This window comes from Sorex fumeus, unplaced genomic scaffold (assembly GCF_029834395.1).
Source record: "Sorex fumeus unplaced genomic scaffold, SorFum_2.1 ptg000233l, whole genome shotgun sequence".
Classification (NCBI taxonomy): Eukaryota; Metazoa; Chordata; class Mammalia; order Eulipotyphla; family Soricidae; genus Sorex; species Sorex fumeus.
In genome coordinates this window covers 1,058,719-1,080,685 of record NW_026606290.1, presented here as the reverse complement: position 1 = coordinate 1,080,685, position 21,967 = coordinate 1,058,719, and the positions used below count along the sequence as shown (strand labels likewise).

At 55.2% G+C, this 21,967-nt stretch overlaps 1 protein-coding gene across 16 annotated transcripts in view; it reads right to left on the bottom strand.

Annotated features, from left to right (window-relative positions):
- Positions 1 to 21,967, bottom strand: part of FNBP1 (formin binding protein 1) — a 129,586-nt gene that overhangs the window by 26,281 nt on the left and 81,338 nt on the right. For all 16 annotated transcript variants that reach the window (XM_056108860.1, XM_056108858.1, XM_056108859.1 and 13 more), the window contains exons 7-8: positions 2,236 to 2,364; positions 555 to 701 (exon numbers count right to left, since the gene is read on the bottom strand). In XM_056108860.1, the coding sequence (XP_055964835.1) occupies positions 555 to 701; positions 2,236 to 2,364 (276 nt within the window). The remainder of the gene's footprint in view (positions 1 to 554; positions 702 to 2,235; positions 2,365 to 21,967) is intronic.

Sequence of the window (21,967 nt, the reverse complement as noted above, 5' to 3'; positions counted from 1 at the left end):
CACCCGGTGATGCTCAGGGGTTACTCCTGGCTCTGCACTCAGGAATCACTCTTGGCGGTGCTCAGGGGACCATGTGGGATGCTGGGGATCGAACCTGGGTCAGCTGTGTGCAAGGCAAACGCTCGCCCTGCTGTGTTGCTGCTCCAGCCCCTACTGACACTTTTAAAGTGACTCCAGGTGCTAATGGGCCCCTGTGGTGCTGGGCCTGGAGCGGGGGTCCAGCATGCAGAGGCCCCGTGGACCCTCCACAGTGATCCGAGGTGCCTCTGTGATATTCTTTGCTGCCTTTGTTGCTGCCAGGCCCCGAGAGCTGCCACAAAACAAGGCCAGAGCTGACGGCCGCAGCTTGGGGAGGGCAGCGATGCTGCGCCCCATCTACCAGTGACCTGATGGGCCCCCCAGGGGGCTGTCACCGGGGTGCGAAGGGGGCGGCTGCAGCTGGGAGAGCACCGGAAGCCCGGGCCAGTCGGGGTCCCCATGAGGTGGCCGGGGAAGGGGACAGAGAACAAGAGGGCCACACCCCGCTCCCCACCCCCGCCCACCCCCATGCTCACGTTTTTCTGGTCGATGGACTCGGCTGCCTTCACGATCCCGTCCAAGCACTTCCCGATGATGGGGGTCACCTGCCGGTCCACCTCGGCGTAGGTCTTCATGGACTCTCCGATGCGCACGATCCTTCTCTCCTCCATCTCTTGGATTTTCTGCAACGATCAGTGTTGGATAAAGCAAATCTGGCTCCCTGGTCTTTCAGGAATACTTTTTGTTTGTTTTGGGGGGGTCACATCTGGTGATGCTCACTCAGGGGATACTCCTGGCTCTGCACTCAGGAATCACCCCTGGCGGTGCTCGGGGAACCATACGGGATGCTGGGAATCGAACCCGGGTCGGCCGTGTGCAAGGCAAATGCCCTACCTGCTGTGGCAAACTATGCAGATTTTCCAGACAGTTCGGCTTCGCCATATATTCTTTTCTTGTGGGTAAGGGGTTAGAGTTCTGGGGCCACACATGGCAGTTTCAGGGGCCATTTCTGGCTCTACTCCGGAGTAACCCCTGATGGTGTTTGGACGACCATCTGTAGTGCCACGGAGCCAAGGGTGGGACCAGGCAGCTGTATATAAGGCAAACACCTCACCCCCTTCATGCCTGCTCTAGGTCCTTCCCTTGTATTTTCTTTTTCTTAAAGCTGTTTGGGCCACACCCAATGATGCTCAGGGGTTCCTCCTGGCTCTGCACTCAGGAACAAATGGAGGCGCTCGAGGGACCATATGGGATGCCGGGGATTGAACCCAGGTTGGCTGATGCAAGGTAGAGGCCACCCTCTTCCACCAGTCTTCTTTACACGATTCTAAGTAAGAGGTACAAACTCAAAGGAGCTTTTCTTTGGGGAGAGGTGGATTTGGGGCTCACACCAGGCCGTGCTCAGTGTTTACTCTGTGTGGTGTGTGTGTGTGTGTGTGTGTGTGTGTGTGTGTGTCTCTTTGGGTCACACTTGAGGATGCTCAGGGGTGACTCCTGGTTCTGCACTCAGGAATTGGGAGACCCAATGGGATGCAGGGGGTCGAACCCAGGTTGGCTGTGTGCAAGGCAAATGCCCTACCCACTGTCCTGTCGCTCCAACCCTCGGGTGTACTCTTGACTCTGTGCTCGGGAATCGCTCCTGGCAGTGCTGGGGCTGCGAGGCTGCCCCCCTACCAGCTCGCCTTATCTCAGGCCCCTCAGGGAATGCTATTTGCCGACACAGTTCTCACACGTTCCCATCTCTCATCCCAGGCATAGCATCCAATGAAAGAACTGCGGGGGAGGAGGGGAGGGGGTGCTTGCCACATTGGGGGGAGGGGGGCTGTTTGCCACACAGGCAGCCACAACATTATTTCTCCCACCAGCAGTCTTGATGGGATCAAGTCACACTTGTAAGACTGGTGGCAAAGAATGGGTCCACCCAGGGAGTGGCCAAGGGCTATCCATGAATCCTTGACTCGCGTTATGATTAACGCTTCATCCGGATGCTTTGAAAACCACACGAGAGCGGGGATAAGGCTTAAGAGGCGAGAGCGTGTGCTGTGTGTGTGTAAGTGCGGGGTCTGACCCCCAGGAACCCAGGCTCCCCCTGCCCCCGACTCTGCTGGGTGGCTTCCCTCCCCCCCCAACATACTAATTTAAGTTACAGTAAAGAGCGAAATGGTGAGAATTGACTGTTCCCACTCAAAGCCAAGCCCAGGGCTCAGGTTCCCAGACCTGGAATATGGCGGGGATGTGCGTGTAGTAATATTCGTGCTGCTCGCGGTTGAATTTCTGCAGGATGGAGGAGTAATCTGCTTTGCTGTCCTCGGCCATCTGGTGACGGATCTGAGCTTGCTGCCGAGCCTAAGAGCAAAACATAAGCGAAATGCATCATAAAACAGAGCTTCGGGGGTTCGTACGCGGGGGCAGAAGGTGTTTGACTCGCATGGGACCAAGCTGGGTTCGATTCCTGGGACCCCATAGGGTCCTCTGAGCAGCGCCAGGAGTAACCCCTGAGCACCACCCAGGGTGGCCCCCAAACAAACAAAAAAGCTTTCGCTCTAGACTGAAGAGGCAAACAGTCAAATGTACCTCAGAGGAGATTTTTTTTTGGGAGGGGTCACACCCGGCAATGCTCAGGGGTTACTCCTGGCTCTGCACTCAGGAATTACTCCTGTCAGTTCTCGGGGGACCATATGGGATGCTGGGAATTGAACCCGGGTCGGCCACGTGCAAGGCCCTACCCGCTGTGCTATCACTCCAGCCCCCAGAGGAGATTTTTAATAGGTGCCAATTTTTAAATATTGTGGATACTTGCTTCCTTCCTCCCTCCCTCCATCCCTCTTCTTCTCCTTCCCTCCTTCTCTCCCTCCTGCCTGGGCCGGCACAGACCCTCCCTTGGCACTGATGCCCCCGGCTTCCCGGACTGACGGGCCCGGCCGTGTCCACTGTCTTCACCTGGCCCGGGTCACATACACGCAAGCTGTTGGGTTTCGTGGGAAGTGCTGATCATAGACACACGTTTGTTTTATTTTTGGCTCGCGGGCACAGGAAATGTGTGCGTATATGTAAGTGCAGATACGTGTATGTTACCCAGTGCTCAGCGGGGCTTCGAGACTGCCAACGCATAGGAGCTGCTGATCCCAACGGCCTCTTCCAGAAGCTAAAGACCACACCTCAGAGAAACGCTCGGCGCCGTGCCGTCTTGGTGCTTGTTAAGACGCGTATCTGTGTGTGTGTGTGTGTGTGTGTGTGTGTGTGTGGTGTGTATCTGTCTGTGTGTGTCTATATGTGTGTATCTGTCTGTGAGTGTGTCTGTGTGTGTATCTGTAGTGTGTGTGTCTACGTGTGTATCTGTGTGTATGTCTGTGTGAGATATTTTTGTGCTACTGCAATGTTTTCCTCCAAGGTGACCAACAATATAATTCACAAATTCACTCGTCTCTTCTACTTCATGAAGGTCACAGAGCCCATTTTAAAGGTCAAACCAACAAACAAAAATCCATAATCTCTCAAGCCACCTGCCAGTGTGGGGGCGTGTTTTCCTGGAGCCCTGACTTCAGGTCCAAGGGGCCGTGGAGAGGCTGGGGCAGGGACCGGGGTCTCCCGCACAGCTGGCCGGCATGTGGGGCCTGGAAACTGCCCCCCCCCCCCCAGCTCAAGGCAAATCAGGCTGGGGCCCTGGTGGCCGGGCAAAGGCCCCTCGGCCACAAGCAATGGGAAAGGACTGGCTCCCTCCCCCAAGGGACTTGTACTTCAATTTGTTCAGCCACACTGGGTATTTCCTTTTGAATAGGAACTTTGGGGGAAGGGATGGATAGCATAGCGGGTAGGGCGTTTGCCTTGCACGTGGCCAACCCAGGTTCGATTCCCAGCATCCCATATGGTCCTCCAAGCACCGCCAGGAGTGATTCCTGAGTGCAGAGCCAGGAGTAACCCCTGAGCATTGCTGGGTGTCACCCAAAAGCGAAAAAAGAAAAAAAAAAAGGAACTTTGGGGGGAAACTGAGATGTTCTGATGAAAATATACCAAGTCATAAGTCGGGGTGGCAGCCCCCCTTTCTGTGGGCTCTGGAGACAAACCCCAACCCCGCCCAGCCCCGCTCTGCTGCCCGCTCTGGGTTTGCAGCCCTGCAGGGGAGAACCGTGCCCCGAGTTTACTTCTGGGGTTCAGCCTCCCCCCCGACTTCCCACCCCACAGTCACCCTGCAGCCCCCCCCCGAACCGCTGCCCCCATGCCTACAAGCTCACTCCTGAGGACATCAGGAGCCCCGTGTCCCATCACACCCACCGACTTCCTCCCCGCCCCCACTTTCAGCACGACATCTTCCTTCCTCTCGGTGCCTATCACCCCCCTTCCTGCCCGCCTACTAGGGTTCCGCTTCCGCTGGGCCTGCGGGGTGGTGTGGGGGGCAGGTGAAGGGAGCACCCCCGGCCCCACCCACTCCCGCACAACCCTGGAGGGACTTTCACTTTTCGGAGGGCCCAGCAGGTGTATCTGGAATCTGATGCACCCTGAGATGCCAGTGGGTGATTCCCTGAAGCTGACCCCGCCCTTCACCAGCCTTCCCTGAAAACCAGCCCGCTGGGGGGCTCGGGGGGGACCCCTCTGGGCTCAAGGCATGTGCCCACCTGCTGTCCTATCACTCCAGCCCTGCAAAAGGGCCACACTTAGCTGTGCTCAGGGATCACTCTTGGCGGAGCTTGGGGGAACCCCCAGGGGTGTTCACTTCTGCTTCTGCTTTCTGGGCCACCCTGGGTGGAGTTCCGGGGTTAGTCCTGGCTCTGCACTCAGGGATCACTCCTGGTGAGGCTCAGGGGGCCCTATGGGATGCTGGAGATCGAACCTGGGTTGGCCATGTGCAAGCAAGAGCCCTACCCACGGTACTATCCTACCTCCTTGGTCCTGCTTCACCTGTTTTCGGGTTTTGCTGGGGGAGGGAGAGTGGTGGGCACACCCAGCAGTGCCCAGGGGTCACTCTTGGCTCTGAACTCAGGAATCACTCCTGATGATGCCCATAGGGGACCCTATGGGATGCCGGGGATGGAACCCAGGTTGGCCATGTACAAGGGAAGTGCCCTCCCTGCTGGACTGTCACTTTTTTTGGGGGGGGTCACACCCAGCGATACACAGGAGTTACTCCTGGCTCTGCACTCAGGAGTCACTCCTGGCGGTGCTCAGGGGACCATATGGAATGCTGCGAATCGAACCCGGGTCGGCCGCGTGTTAAGGCAAACGCCCTACCCACTATGTTATCACTCCAGCCCCAAGGACTGTCACTTCTGTCAGCAGCAACATACACCAGTGGACAAGGAACCCCCCAACAAACTCGGGGGAGGAGTCTCCTGTATTCCGGTGGTGCTGGAGGACCGGGGTCATATTCCTGGCAGTGCTCGGGGACGCCCCTCCATGCCCACAGTCAAACCAAGCCCAGTTATACGCGGAGTGCATGGCTAACGCCGGACACCATCTCTCTGGCCCGAGACAGAGGCTGGCACGCCATCAAGCATGTGGACACGTGTGCTGGCACAACTGCACACGTGTATTTAGGTCCAATAACCACACATCCACACAGGTGGTGGGAATGGGAGAGCAACAACTTTCTGTTCTGTTTTGTTGTGGGCCACACGCAGCTCTGCTCGGGGCTTCCTCCTGGCTCTGCACTTAGGGGTCACTCCTGGTGGGCCGGGGTGGGGGGGACCCTCTGGGTTCAAGGCATGTGCCCACCTGCTCTCCTATCACTCCAGCCCTGCAAAATACAATTTTTGTTTGTTTGGGGGCCACACTTGGCTGTGCTCAGGGATCACTCTTGGCGGAGCTTGGGGGACTATATACAAGGTCAGACACTCAAACGGGGGTCCACTGTACGCTGGGCAAGTGCCGGCCCCCTCCCTCTGGCCATGTAGAGCAGATTTCTCTGCGTATGAAGGCAGAGGATGACCAAGCACCGGCGCGTGTTCAGGGCCTGTTTCTGCCCAATGGGCCTGTGTGTGTGGGGGGGGGGGGGGCAGGGTGCCCCCAGCGCTTGCTGGCCCGGGACCCCGCACTCGTGACTCCTCCTTCCTGAGCGGGCGAGAGGCCCCTCTGCCTGTGCACTGGAATCTCAGACCCCCCAGGCAGATGGCACCCCATCTTTCCCCTCAAGGAAGTGGAGCCCTCTTCAACCCCGCTGCCTGGCAGGTCAGTGAAAGTCTGTTTTATGATGAGACTTGTTTCTGGAAAACTGGCATGGAAACAATGGCTCATAATTGGATTTTATTTGGGGGGATGCTCAGGGGAACATGCAGCTGGTACTAAGGAAAACACCGAAACTTCATCAGGGAAACCCCACACTGCAGTTCCCCGGGCCCAGAAATTTTGTTCTTTTGCTTTTTTTTTGCTTTTTTGGGGTCACACACGGCAAAGTTCAGGGGTTACTCCTGGTTCTGCACTCAGGAATTATCCCTGGCAGTACTTGGGGGACCCTATGGGATGCGGGGGATCGAACCCAGGTAGGCTGTGTGCAAGGCAAACGCCCTCCCCGCTGTGCTATCGCTCCGGCCCCGTTTGTTTGTTCTTTTAATATCTTTCAAAACTTTCAAAAAACTTCTCCGGAAGAACCAGTAAGTGCACATTTTAGAGTGTCTCCCCGCCTATCTGAGGCTAAATGTAGCTCTAAAACACTGATTTTTTTCATCACCTTCCCCCGCCCTCGAGTTCTCATAGTTAAAATCTAAAATAAAAATAACAACCATTATCCAAAGGAGGCACAGTTCTTCCTATCTAAGCCAGACCAGAAGCTGTTTTAATCAGATTAAAGTTCTCAGCCTCCGACAGAAAGCATGGCACCGAGAGCTAATCTTGCTTTTAGCCAGAGAGAAGTTTGAAGGATCTAGCTTGGAAGCTTATATTTTTGGGGGGTGGGGGTGAGGGTGGGGTTGGCTGTTTTCTTGTCATGATTCAGAGTCACAGGATTTACAAGGAATATTCCAGAAAAGTCCAAAATGACCCCGTTGCCTGACTGTGTAAAACACAGACAGCCTCAGATCATGCGCTATCAGATGGACTGGGTTTAAACAGGATTTCTCTGATAGTCTCTGCAGATCTCCTTGAATACATTAAAAACAAAGCAAAACAAAAAACCGTAAGTGTGGACATGTTTGCATGGCCTCGTGGCTGGCTCATTTTTTCTTTTGGGTCTTGGGACTGGAGCGATAGCACAGTGGTAGGGCGTTTGGCTTGCATGTGGCCGGCACGGCCGACCCAAGTTCGATTCCTCCACCCCTCTCGGAGAGCCCAGGTAAGCTACTGAGACTATCTCACCTGCAAGGCAAAACCTGGCAAGCTACCCGTGATACAGTAACAACAAAGTCTCACAATGTTACTGGGCCCACTGGAGCAAATCATGAATAAGGGAGGACAATGACAGCTATAGTGGGTCACACCCAGCTGTGCTCAGGATTTACTCCTGGCTCTGCATTCAGGGGTCAAAGCCGGCAGGAACTGGGGGTGGTCTACGGGGTGCCGGGGGTCCGAGCAAGGCTGGACAGACGCCTGTCCTCTCTCTCCCTGCTGCTGTGTGGTCTTTCCGGTCCCGCAGCTGGCTAATTCTCATCGAGAACCATCTCAACAGAGCCCAGATAAAAGAAGATTTAATGATTTTTGATCAGCACCTGAGACTTCTCAGGATACTTATCACCCAAGACGGCTCCTAACACACAAGACTGTTGACGGCATTTTGAGAGATTCAGGGGGTCTTTCCTCTTGGTTAAAATCACCGCAGGTGGGGCCACCCCAAGTTTGATTCCCAGCATCCCATATGGTCCCCTGAGCACCGCCTGGAGTGATTCCTGAATGCAGAGCCAGGAGTAACCCCTGACCATTGCTGGGTGTGACCCAAAAAGCCAAAAAAAAAAAAATCATAGGTAATGAATGGGCAGGAGCGACAGAGAGAGCGGGCAGGGTGCCGGCCTTGCACTCAACCGACCTGGGTTCGATCCTCGGCACCCCCCATAGGGTCCCCCAAGCACTTCCAGAAGTGCTCCCTGAGCACAGGGCCCTGAGCACCTGGGGTAGCCCCAAGCAGGCAAATACCAGGTAAGCATCTTTGTGGCTCCAGGGAGCTCCCACACAGTGAGTTCCCGGGGAAGGGCTGAGTTGTAGGGACTGTTGCATCACGAGCCCAAGACGGGGTCACTGTCTGGGGGGGAAGGCAGGTCCCCAGCGTCACCGTCACCGGAATCCGCAGGCCCTGGGCTCCCTTCAAACGGCTTCAGTCGCCCTGCGCTGACGTGACCAGTTTGGGAACCAAACCTGGAGGCGCTTCGCCTAGTCAGTCTGTTTCCTTTGGGCTGGGGATGGGGCGGGGAGCAAAGCCGGCGGGTGCTCAGTGCTGACTCCGGGCTCTGTGCTCAGATCACTCCCGGCGGGACCCTTGGGGGTGGGGGGAGGGCGAGGATCCCCCCTTCCACTCTGGGCCTGGCGACAAGGCAAGTGCCTCCTGCTGTACTTTTGCTCCGACCCCGCCCCCATAGTTGGTTAGTTTTTTGGTACTCCGTCTGGGGGCCACACCTGGTGATGCTCAGAGCTCGCCACTGGCTCTGCACTCAGGGATCCTTCCTGGCAGTGCTCAGCACGCGCGAGGGGGGGGGGCGGTGCTGGAGATGGAGATGGAACCCGGGTCAGCCACGGGCAAGGCAAGTGCCCTCCCCACTCTGAGAGCCACATTCGCCACCTTCATAGGTGCTCCAGGGACCTGAGGGGCCAGAGCTGGAACCTGGGGGCTGGGCATGCACTGCCCACTGAGCCACAAGGCCTCGGCCGCTGGTCCTGCCCCGGCGCAGGGCGTTCAGCTCAGAAAGCGAAAGTCTCAGCTCAGTTCACCCCCAGCCCAGAAGCGAGAAAGTCCAGAGGGAAGTGCAACAGTTGGGCCCTTCATTGGGAAGTTCCAGAAAGCTCAGCTGGGAGGTCACTGGGAGTGTCCCCACCCACCCCCCAGCTGAGTGCGGCGTGGGGACGGGGCTCCTGGGAGCAGAACAACAGCGGCCTGTGAGAAGCCCAGAAAGCACGCTGGCCGCTGGATTCCCGGGGGAGTGGGCGAGGGCGGCGTCTCCATGCAAGATCACTCGCCCCACTGAAATGACTGCATTTTCTGGTGTCAGGGCTCGAACCCAGGCCCTTGCCACACACGGACACACTCTAGTCCTGAAACTACACTCACACTGACAAGTGTTCACAGCACTTGTCACAATGACTGGTGGCTTACAACTGTCGCCTTGGGATGTGATGGGTTAAATAAACCTCACAGTAACGTGCAGCCTGTCTAAAGAAAAAGTGGGCATCATACTGACTTTGGGGGTAGTAAGGGGGTGAGGCAGGGGGTCCGGGACACACCCAGCTGTGTTCGGGGCTTGGGGCTCGGGACTCACTCCTGGCAGAGCTTGGGGGACCCTATGCAGAGCCCGGGATCAACCTGGGGCTGGCTACATGCCAGCCCTCAGTGATGTCTCTCTGGCTCTTAAATTCAATCCACTCTCCACTGTCCTCCCATTGTTCATCGATTTGCTCGAGCGGGCCCAGTAACGTCTCCACTGTGAGACTTGTTGTTACTGTGTTTGGCATATTGAATACGTCACGGGGAGCTTGCCAGGCTTTGCCGTGCGAGTGAGATACTCTCAGTAGCTTGCCAGGCTCTCTGAGAGGGGCAGAGGAATTGAACCTGGGTCAGTCGGGTTGGCCACGTCCAAGGCAAACGCCCTACCACTGTGCTATTGCTCTAGTTCAATCACTTAAAAAAACAAAACAAAACTTTCAAAACAGCAAATCACAGGCCAGAGCGATAGCAACAGCGGGGAGGGCATTTGCCTTGCATGTGGCTGAACCAGGTTCTATCCCCAGCATCCCATATGTTCCCCCGAGCACTGTCAGGAGTGATTCCTGAGTGCAAAGCCAGGAGGAACCCCCGAGCATCGCTGGGTGTGACCTAAAAAGAAAAAAAAAAAAACACCAAAAAACCAGCAAATCATGTTATTATAAAAAGGTCAACTTCGGGATGTAGGGCTCAATTACTTTCTAGAAGGATGCAAAAAGGTGAGGGTCTCTAAGCTGAAGTGCAGAGCAAGGCAGGCCTGAGAGAACGGTTTGCCTGGGTGCGTCAGAAGGTTGGTCAGCCATGCGGGAGGCCCGGGTGACAGAGGGCCCAGCAGCAACCCGCGTATGACAAACGGCATTGTTTCCACTTCCCAGAAAACGCCTCCTTCTCCTCCGCCAGCCCAGGAATGCGTTTCAACATTCCGATTCCGGCAGAGAGCCTGTGAGTTTTTGTTGGAGACTTCCAGGCCCGGGTCTTGCCAAAACAATGAGTCTGTCTTTGATAAATTCTAAGAGCGGCTAAAATGCAAAACAGAGAAGAACTTCAAAAATAAGCTAACCAAAGAAAGATGCTCCAATTACGCCAGCAATTTCCCGATGCTCTAAACGGTTGGACAGCTTCTCGCCCGAGTTGGACGTTCCCTCTTGGCCCTGGGCTGAATCGGGCCAGGAGGCAGAAAGGGCTGATGAGACCACGGGCCCGGCCGCTCCTGTGCTCCGCTGCCTTCAGGAGAGACCGTTAGGTCCCCGCGACCCGAGAGTCTGCCATGAGAGATCAGGCTTTATTTATTTGTTCAAGGTGAGTGACCACTTCTGCCGGAGGAAGCCAGTGCTGAGACTGTTCTCCTCTGGGCTGGCTCGGTTCCAAGGGAAGTGGGAGCAAACATCACCAAGGAGCACAGTGATCGGCTGCAACGCAAATCATGGTCTCTAAGCTCACCCCTTCCTCTTCACTGGTTTCCAACACGCCACAGAATTATCCGTAACAGTTTGAATGGATTCTCTCTCTCTCTCTCTCTCTCTCTCTCTCTCTCTCTCTCTCCTCTCTCTCTCTCTCCTCTCTCTCTCTCAGTCTCTCTCTGTACTTTCTCCTCTTAACAAATATACTCCCTACGGGCTGGAGCAATAGCACAGCGGGGAGGGCGTTTGCCTTGCACACGGCCGATCCGGGTTTGATTCCCAGCATCCCATATGGTCCCCTGAGCACCACCAGGAGTAATTCTTGCTTGAATGCAGAGCCAGGAGTAACCCTGGTGCATCGCCAGGTGTGACCCAAAAAGCAAATAAATAAATAAAATGAAAAAAATGAAAGTAGTATACACTAAAACAAAACAAATATACTCCCAGGGCCACGAAGAGAGTGCAATGGTTAGGGTGCAGGCCTGGCACGTGCCCAGCCCAGGTTCAATCCCAGGAACCACAGGGTGCCCTGAGTGTCCCTGGACTCAGCCATGGAGATCCCTGAGTATGGTCAGGCATGGCTCTGGAGGGGGACGCAGAGTGGCCCAGAGAACCTCCAGGAGGCCAGGGCCTGGGCAGCACCAATCCTCATGTCCTGCGGGCTGAGAACCACTGGGGGGCCCCCAGGCCTCTGAGCAATACTTGGGCATGTCCTAGAGTCCCCGCCCCAAAGCCCCAAGCCCCTTCCCCCAGACAGGACACTCACAGGGGCTCCTACAGCTTCAGCAGGACACAACAACCCGTGTGCCGCAGTGCTCTGTGGTGCCAGAATCATTACCAGGAGCAAACGGACGAGGGGAGCAGAGCGAGTCCAGCGGGTAGGGTGCAGTCTCACACGCCGCTGACCCGGGTTCACTGAGCCTACCTGCAGTGACCCCTGAGCACTGAGCCAGGAGTCCTCCCTGAGCACTGCTGGGTGTGGCCCTGACCCCTCCCTTCCCAGGGCACTGGAGCACTTCACATAGGCAGCTGTAGAGAAGGTCAGTTTGTCTGAGAAGGGGCAGAAAATGAGTCAAACTACAACCCCCAGGGAGGAAGCGATGGCTGACAGTTCTGAGGAAGTTCGGGGGGCAGCGGAGCGGTCAGAGTTTGCGCTTTTGGTTTTATTTTGTGTGAGCTGTGGTCACACCTGGTTGCACAGTGCTGGGACTCAAATCTGGGGCTGCCAGAGGTCCAGCATGTATGTCCCCTGGCCCCACACGGAGGGTGCCAACCAGGGCTGGTCAGGATGAAAATGCTTCCCCGTATTATTCAATATGTATGGTCAGCGAGGGAAGCTGACCGTATATATTGAGAGCACCGTCCTCCAAATCAAGCTCAGTGTTCACTGCATGAGAGCACCGTCCTCTAAATCAAGCTCAGTGTTCACTGCATGAGAGCATCATGCTCAAAATCAAGCTCGGTGTTCACTGCATGAGAGTACCATCGTTCAAATCAAGCTCAGTGTTCCCCATCTCTCTCTGGAGGCTGGGAAAGTGAGCGAACAGCAGGAGAGGGCACTTAGTCTCAGAAAAAAAAAATAAATAAAAACGGGCCTGGATGGGGTCAAGCTCTCTGAACCTGTGTTTACTACAGACAAGGGGCCACGAAGCCCTGACAGCCAGATTCTTCGGGCTGGTAGAAAGGAACGTGCAGATGAGCCCCAGCTTATCCGGCTGAGGCACAGCTAAGAGCTTGCTGGGGGCAGCCCCCCACAGCTCTGCTCTTGTGGGATTTCCGGAGAAACACCCTCCCCTTGGAGGGCCGCGCACGTAGAAAGCAGAGTATTATAACCAGCAACGTGCAGGAAGAAGGGCGCGACCACGCACGCTGATGCCACAGGGCAAAAGTGACGCCTAGAGCTTGACCTAAAAGAACAACGTGCAGGAAAATAGGAAAAAGGAACCTTGAAAGGAAAATTTACAAGTCAGCAGAAAATCACAAGAAAACGATGATACATAAAGTGAAGCATACCAGAAGAATCTTCTTGAAAAAAAATAAATAAATAAAAAGAGAGGGAGGGGACAAACACCCAGGAACCAGGGCAGAGTGAATCAAGGATGAAAAATGGAGGGTCGGGGACCTAGCAGAGCAGGCAAGGGGCTCACCGTGCAAGTGGCAAGTGGCAGGTCTGGCTCCTATAGCAGCCCCCCCCCATCAACCCCTTAGTCTGCCGGGAATGAGCCCTGAGCACCGCCAGGTGTGGCACCCAAACAAATATTAAAAGTCTGTACTTTTATTCTTTTTTTTTAACCATTTAACTTGTTTTAATAGTTTATTTTTTATTTTTTTGCCTTTTGCATCACACCCGGCGATGCTCAGGGGTTACTCCTGGCTCTGTACTCAGGAATCACTCCTGGTGGTGCTCAGGGAACCATACATGATGCTGGGAATCGAACCCGGGTCGGCCCATGCAAGGCAAATGCTCTACCCACTGTGCTATCGCTCCCAGCCATTGAGCTTGTTTTAAGGTTTCTTCACAAACGGTGAAGATTACTAAAGTACGGACAAGGAATAATCATAATGTTGTGGCCAACATTTATTCTTTTAATGTAGGAGTTCTGCTGTTTATTCAGCCATTTGTTCTCCTACTGCCATTGATTAAGCTGAAAAAAATCTGTACTTTGTGGGGGCTGGACAGATAGCACAGCGGGGAGGGTGCTCGCCCTGCACGGAGACCAGCCAGGTTCAACCTCCCCCCCTCTGACATGTTCTCCCAAGGCCACCAGGATGTAAGCCCTGACCACATCCGGGTGTGGCCCCCAGACAAAACCAAGGACCTGCACTTCGGGTGGGTGATGTGACTCAAGCGGGTGGAATCTGTAGCATCCATGGGTGCCATGCCCAGGGGAGTGCAGTGACGCCCGTGCCAACGTCACCCCCATCCCCGGCTCCCCCCTGGTCTGCGGCCTGCGACATCACCCAGATGCCAGAGGACAGACAGCAAGGGCGAGGCAGGACTGGGACACGGAACCCTTGCTCAGCTGGACACTCATAGCAGAGCGAGGGGACACGCAGGCCGAGAAAGGAAAAGGGGTCCCTCTCCCCAGGGTCTCGCGGGGGGAAAACAGAAAGGAGGGACTTGAACCTGCTGGAAATCGGGGGGAGAAGCACCTCCCACGGCCAGGCCTGACTGGCCACACGGCCACTCGGTGTGTCCTCCTGGCACCCACTCTCACGCCCAGCAGTCCTTGTCACTTTGTCCCTCAGTTACCTGCTGGCCAGGGCAGTCTCCCCCATGGGCAGGTATTCCTGCACCCCACTCATTCCGTGCACGGTATGCTGTCAGTGGCCTGTGGGATGGCCCTAGGACACGGGGAACGTGCAGAGTATCCCCACCCGGCTCATCACATGGAGAAGGGGAGCACTGCTGAGGCCGGAGCCAGAGACAATCCAAGGAGAAAGATACAGGCAGCATACAGTGTCAATCACAGTGCCAGCCGATCAGACAGGCAGACACAGGTGTCAATCACAGCGCCAGCCCATCAGACAGGCAGACACAGGTGTCAATCACAGCGCCAGCCCATCAGACAGGCAGACACATCAGACAGGCAGACACAGGTGTCAATCACAGCGCCAGCCCATCAGACAGGCACAGGTGTCAATCACAGCGCCAGCCCATCAGACAGGCAGACACAGGTGTCAATCACAGCGCCAGCCCATCAGACAGGCACAGGTGTCAATCACAGCGCCAGCCCATCAGACAGGCAGACACAGGTGTCAATCACAGCGCCAGCCCATCAGACAGGCAGACACAGGTGTCAATCACAGCGCCAGCCCATCAGACAGGCAGACACAGGTGTCAATCACAGCGCCAGCCCATCAGACAGGCAGACACAGGTGTCAATCACAGCGCCAGCCCATCAGACAGGCAGACACAGGTGTCAATCACAGCGCCAGCCCATCAGACAGGCAGACACAGGTGTCAATCACAGCGCCAGCCCATCAGACAGGCAGACACAGGTGTCAATCACAGCACCAGCCCATCAGACAGGCAGACACAGGTGTCAATCACAGCGCCAGCCCATCAGACAGGCAGACACAGGTGTCAATCACAGCGCCAGCCCATCAGACAGGCAGACACAGGTGTCAATCACAGCGCCAGCCCATCAGACAGGCAGACACAGGTGTCAATCACAGCGCCAGCCCATCAGACAGGCAGACACAGGTGTCAATCACAGCGCCAGCCCATCAGACAGGCAGACACAGGTGTCAATCACAGCGCCAGCCCATCAGACAGGCAGACACAGGTATCAATCACAGCGCCAGCCCATCCGTTTCAGCTTGGAAGTAGGTCGCTGTCTATACACATCACTTATCATGTCCCAACCAGCCCTTGAGAGGAGAATTTTATCCGTTTGTGACAGAACAAAAAACAGGAGCATAGGGGAAATTAAGTGCCTGGTGTCATACCAAAAGTAGGTGTAGAGCCTAGATCTAAAACTACCCTTATGGGGAATATAATTACGCTCCTTGCTCAGGAAGATGGCTCAGTGGTAAGGCCACTTTCTTAGGAACCTTCCTAAGAGACCAGGGCTTGATCCAAGGGAAAAACTCAAAATAAGCAGGAGTCTTTGCCATCAGTGAAAACGTAAAGTATTCCATGAAAAGAGTCATGATTCGGGGCTAGCACAGGCACTGACAGTGTTTCACCTTGCATGTGCTCAACTCCAGTTGGCCCCCTGGCACTGCATATGGCGCCCCGAGCACCACCAGGAGTGACCCCTGAGCACAGAGCTGGGAGTAGAACTACTTTGTGCGCCCACCCCCAGCCCCCAGAAACGGAGCTTCCAGCTGGAACCCTTAGACAAAGCGGGGCAGGGTCAGCGCCAAGAGTTCAAAGCTACACAACAGTCACTTTTACTATGTGCTCACACTCACACATCTATTTAATATGTTTTTAGTTAGTTTTTTTTTTTGGAGGGGGGGCTTTTTGGGTCACACCCGGCGATGCTCAAGGGTTACTCCTGGCCCTGCACTCAGGGATCACTCCTGGCGGGGCTCAGGGGACCCATGGGATGCCGGGGATCGAACCTGGGCCAGTCGCTTGCAAGGCAAATGCCCTTCCCGCTCTGGCCCTACAATATGTTATTCCAATTTATTCTGCTCATTTTCAGATCTATGTATGAGCAGGACTTACCCTTCTCAAGGTCCCCCCTTTTCCCTTTGATTGTGTTTTCTGGACCAAACCTGGTGGTGCTCAGGACTTGCTCCTGGCTGGGCTTGGGGAGCAGATGAGGGACAGGGATATGCAAAACACATGCCCTCCCTACTGTCCTAACGTTCCAGCCCCTTCACTTCATTCTGTTATTCTTTGCACACCAACAGAGAGGTCTGTTAGTGGAAGGTTTTTGTTTTTTGGGGTTTTTTTTGCTTTTTTGGGTCACACCTGGTGATGCACAGGGGTTTCTCCTGGCTCTGCACTCAGGAATTACCCCTGGCGGTGCTCAGGGGACCAATGGGATGCTGGGAATCGAACCCAGGTCGGCCGTGTGCAAGGCAAACGCCCTACCCGCTGTGCTATTGCTCCAGCCCCAGTGGAAGTTTTTTTGGGTTTTGCTTTTCTTGTTTTGGTTTGGGGGCCACACCCAGCAGTGCTCAAGGCTGACTCCTGGCTCTGCACTCAGGGATCACTCCTGGTGGGGCTCAGGGAACCCTATGGGGTGCCGGGGATGGAACCCGGGTCAGCGGCGTGTAAGGGACCATCCTCCCCGCTGTACTGTCGCTCAGGCCTGGGCTCTGCTAGTGACTCTGCTGTCAGGAGCTAAAGCAAAAGCCTTCTCCCACCTCCACAACCCTGACCCGTGTGAGAGATGGCACACGTGCCCACCTTGCATGCGGCCTGGACTTGGGGCCGCACATGGGCTCAGGGATCACTCCCGGCAGGCACTGAGGATCATATGGGGCACCAGGAACAGCCGTGTGCAAGGCTAGTGCTCCGTGCACTGTGCTCTCTGGCCCTGGGGGGGTTCCCTTATCCAGGGGCCAGGCCAGCATAGGCCAGCACAGGGCCGTCTAACAAAAGAAGCATCCTGCATCCATTTCTCCGATTCTCAACCATTTTTCCTCCATGGTCAATAAGAAACCTTTCGAAACGGAAAGATCAGGCCGCCGTTGCAAAATGCGTTTCCTGCCTCCGCGGTCCCCACTTCCTCTCTGTACGAGAGCCGTTGCTTTTGCTTTTGCTTTTTCTAACTCGCCTGGGACAGCCCTCCCTCAGAAAACTCGCAGACATTTTCCCATGGAACAAACCGGGGGTGGGGGGAAGACGGAGGTGCTGATGGTGTTGAGCGGGTGTCGAGCCGGCTGTGGGGGGCGGGGGCCGGGAGACAACGCCTCGGCCAACTCCTTATACGTCCAAACGCGTGGAGGAGGCTTCCTCCGAGACTGCTTCCCCACATGGTAAAAAAATGCTTTGCTCTACAGCACAGCTGGAGACCCAGAGAACAGGACGTCCCCCCCCAGCCTGGCCCTTGGGCTGCCGCGGTCTCTAACAGGCTGGCTCAGCCACTGTCTGCACTTTTACCCAGGCGGGTCATCAAAGCGACCACGGTTCTGGGGCCTGGCCTGCAGGCCTCCCTGACGGAAATGCACCTGGGGCCACGAGCCTCTTCTTGAGAAAGTTAACAGGGCCAGAACCGGGCACAGTGGGGAGGGAGTTTGCCTTGCACGCCGTCACTGCCGACCTGGGTTCGGTCCCCGGCATCCCACAGGGTTCCCCAGAGCACCGCCAGGAGTGATTCCTGAGCGCAGAGCCAGGGGCCAGCAGCGATGCCAGGTGTGGCCCCCAAACAAAACAAAATAAAGAAACAAACAAAAAAGAAAAGTTAATCATCAGGGCTAAGGAGGACAAGGCGTTTTGCCTGGGATGAGAGAGAGAGAGAGAGAGAGAGAGAGAGAGAGAGAGAGAGTGTGTGTGTTTGGGTGTGTGTGGGGAGAGGAGGGCATGTGTGTGTGTGTGTGTGTGTGTGTGTGTGTGTGTGTGTGTTGGGAGGGTGTGGGCCATACCCAGAGGTGCTTCAGGCATTTCCCGGCTCTGAGCTCAGGGGTCACGCACTGCTCAGACACAAGTGTTTTCACCCGTTTTCTACTTTTCCAACCATTTTATTTCTTTTGGGGCCCCAACTGGCAGGGCCCAAGGGTCACCCCTGGGATTCAAAAAATTGTCCACAGCTGCTGTGTGCAAGGCAGGCGTTTTAACCCTTTACTATCCATCCAGCAGCGACATAAGCTTTACTACCTGACTGGGCCACACCTGCCGCTGCTTAGGGGCTGCTCTTAGCTCTGTGCTCAGGGATACCCGTCCTGGGATTGAAATATCGTTGCATGCAAGGTATTAAATTTCTGTTCCATCCCCTCCAAAGATATAATATCGTATTATTTCTGTTTCTTCTTTATTTATTTTTGTGTTTTGAGCATAGCCGTGTCTGGCTATGCTCAGGGATAACTCCTGGCAGGGCTTCAGGGACCATAAGGGATGCCGGGGGTCAAACCTGGGTCAGATGCATGCAAGGCAAGCGCCCTTCCTGCTGTGCTATCTGTCCGGGCCCATCACTCACTCACTTCTTAGAACTCTACCCCACACAGGATGAGCGGCTCGGAGTTCCCCATTCCCTGACGGGGGCATCTGTAAAGCATGTAAAAGTTCGGGGGCTGGAGAGATAGCACAGAGGGTAGGGCGTTCGCCTTGCACACGGCCGAACCGGGTTCAATTCCCAGCATCCCATATGGCCCTCTGAGCACCGCCAGGAGTAACTCCTGAGTGCAGAGCCAGGAGCAACCCCTGTGCATTGCCGGGTGTGACCCCAAAAAGCAAAAAATAAATAAATAAATAAAAGCTCATGATTCTCAAGGCAGATATTTCCAGAAGCCATGGTATCACCGAGAAAGGGAAAGCAAACACACACACACACACACACACACACACACACACACGCACACACATCCTCTGCCCTTAGAAAACACAAATGCCAGGACTTTAATTCAATTAGATTTGGAAAGAAAAAAAGGGGAAAGTTTCCCAAATCAAATTATAGAAATAAAAGTCACAGCAAAGCCAAATGAGTAAACATCTCGGAGTGAGGAGTGAGCCCTGGGGTTGGCGGTGTCCGTCAGAAGTGGGGGTGCATGGGGGGGGCTAGCGGTTTCCTAGCGAGCAGCTGCCCTGGAGGCGAGGCCTCTCGGAGAAGAGAAGGGAGATCGAGGAAGGAAGGAATCAATGAAATCAATGACGGAGTTTTAAAAATAGAACTCGAACCCACGGACCATTTCACTCGGCAGCCGCGGGCAGCCACCGGGCAAGCATTCCGCTCAACAATATCCTATTCTGCGCCGAGAAATTATGTAAGCCCCGACGGTCACAAGGCAAGAAAGAGAAGCGGGGCGGGAGAAAGGGAATTATTCAGTGCCCGACACGCACGCAGCGGGCTGACGGGTGCCTTGACAAACACTGCGCTCTCTGTTCGGAAATATTAGTTGACATTCCATTCATTTTGATAACCTTTCTTTCCTTCGTGGCCCGCACCCCGGCAAGCTCTGTGAGCGCAAGATGAGAGTTTTGTTTCTCTGCCTCCCTCCCAAGGGGGCCGCACACGATCACCCCAGGGCACAGCCACTAACTGCAGAGGATTCTGGAGTCTGTGTCGCTGGAATGTCACAGAAGCGCTGTTGGGGGGCACGTGAGCAAAACTCAAGAGACAGAGAAGCGAGTCTTAGGGGGGGAAAGGGAACAGCATGGTCCCCAAAGTCGGGTCTGTGATGGCAAGAGGGTGTCTGAGCCCCACACCCCAACAGAGCAGTACATGGAGAATGGGTGAGGACTGGAGGGAAGGAAGGAGGAGGGAGGGAGGGAGGGAGGAAGAAAGGGGGAAGGAAGGAAGGAGGACAGGGAGGGAAGGAAGGAGAGAGGGAAGGAGGGAGGGAAGGAAGGAGGGAAGGAAGGAAGGAGGAAGGAAGGAGGGAGGGAAGAAGGAAAGTAGAAAGGAGGGAAGGAAGGGAGGGAGGGAAAGAGGAAGGAAGGAGGAAAGAAAAGAAGGAAGGACAGAAGGAATAAAGGAAGGACGGAAGGAATGAAGGAAGGACAGAAGGAATGAAGGAAGGACAGAAGGAATGAAGGAAGGACAGAAGGAATGAAGGAAGGAAGAAGGGATGGAGGGAGGGAGGGAGAGAAGGAGGGAAAGGAGGGAATAAGAAAGGAAAGGAAGGAAGGGAAGGAAGGATGGATGGAAGGATGGACAGAGGAAGGACGGAGGGATGGAAGGAGGGAGGGAGGAGGGTGGGTACCAACATTTCAAACTCAGGAACTCCACCAGTTATTTCCGCAGTGAAGATGATGGGGCTGGCACGCTGGTACACAGGTAGGGGTTTGCCTTGCATGCGGCCAACCCAGGTTCGATCCCCAGCATCCCATAGGGTCCCCCGAACACCGTCAGGCGTAATTCCTGAGTGCAGAGCCAAATGGAACCCCTGAGCATCACAAAAAGCCGAAAACCAGAAAAAAAAAAAAAAGATGAGGCTATTGCAGGGCCAGAGAGAGTCCAGTGGGAAGGCACATGGCTGACCTGGGGTTGATCCCGAGAACCCATACCATCCCCCAGAGTGACCCCTGCACTGCCTGCTGTGGTCCCCAAACCAATATGATCCCAGAGGGTTCTGGGGTCACTTCTGGCTGAGTCCAGCCCCAGGAGCCGACAGGACCTGGGTGGGCTTAGCAAATGGGTCTCGGGACAAAGACGCAGATACCGGGGATCAGAATCAAACGTGGCGGGCATGTACCCCGCCACCTGGGGTCTCTCCTGGCCCAGAACTATTTTTAGCAAGAGATCCTGACTTGAGCAAGCCATATATGGTTTGATTTTTCCACGTTCCCTGGCCAGCACTCCTCAAGATTACAGCGACAGATACTATCCACTATCCACTTCCCTGAAATGAGGAGAAAGAGGAGCGAGAAGGATTTTCAAAAGTTAGAATAAAACCCCCCTTGCCTTCCCTTCCCTGCTGCTGTGATCAGCGGGCTGCACGCTTGGTGCATCCCAGAGGCCCAGGGACCCCTGGCAGGGCCAGACTCGCCTTGGGGAGGGCACCTGCCTCTCATGTCCAACTCTGGGCCTCGCCCGGTTCCAGACCTCCCTGGGTTCTGAGGTCACCACTGCCCACATGTACTGATCCTGGACAAACTGACACGCGGATTCCCGCCAGAACAGCACCAGGCCATAAGAGTCAAGCTCTCCGCACACGCCCTCTGCGTCACACGCGTGCCCGCCAGCACTTCAGGGTAACACACACCCCTGTGAGTAAGGGCTGCTGACCTCGGCCAGCACAGCCTCACACACTTACACCCACATACATTCACACACAGACACACTCACAGAGACACACACACAACTTGCACCCACATAAACACGCACTCAGAGACTCACACACTTACAGAGAACACACACACTTACACCCACATAGATACACTCAGAGACACACACTCACAGAGACACACACACAGCCACACATATTCAGAGACACATTCACACACAAGAGACACAAACACACACTCTCAGAGAGACACACAGACACATTCACATATGCACTCACACACAGAGACACATTCACACAGAAACATACTCAGAGACAAACACAGACACACACACCAACGGAGAAACAGAGATATGCTCACATATGCACTCGCATACACTCCCACTCAGACACACTCACATACACGCTCACACAAGCACACGCAGACACACACTCACACAAACACCCACTCAGAGACACGCTCACACACACACACCCCCACTCAGAGACACGCTCACACATACACACAGATGCTCAACACGCTCACATATGCACTCACAGACACACACACACACCCACTCAGAGACACACTCACACACACACACAGATGCTCAACACGCTCACATATGCACTCACAGACACACACACACTCAGTTGTTGACGCCGCACTTCAACTGACAGGATGAGTGGTCTGAACAGAGTCTGTACACAGTGAGTCTAATGCCCACCTGAGATCTTTAGGCTGCAGGGAGGGCCCACACCGGACAGTGCTCCCAGCTCAGTGCTCAGGAGTGGCTGTTGGTGGTGCCTGGGGAATCTGGCAATGCCATGACTGGGCCTGGGGTGTTCTCTGGCCCCTGGCCAAGTGGGGGACTTTGACCTTTCAAGGACAAGC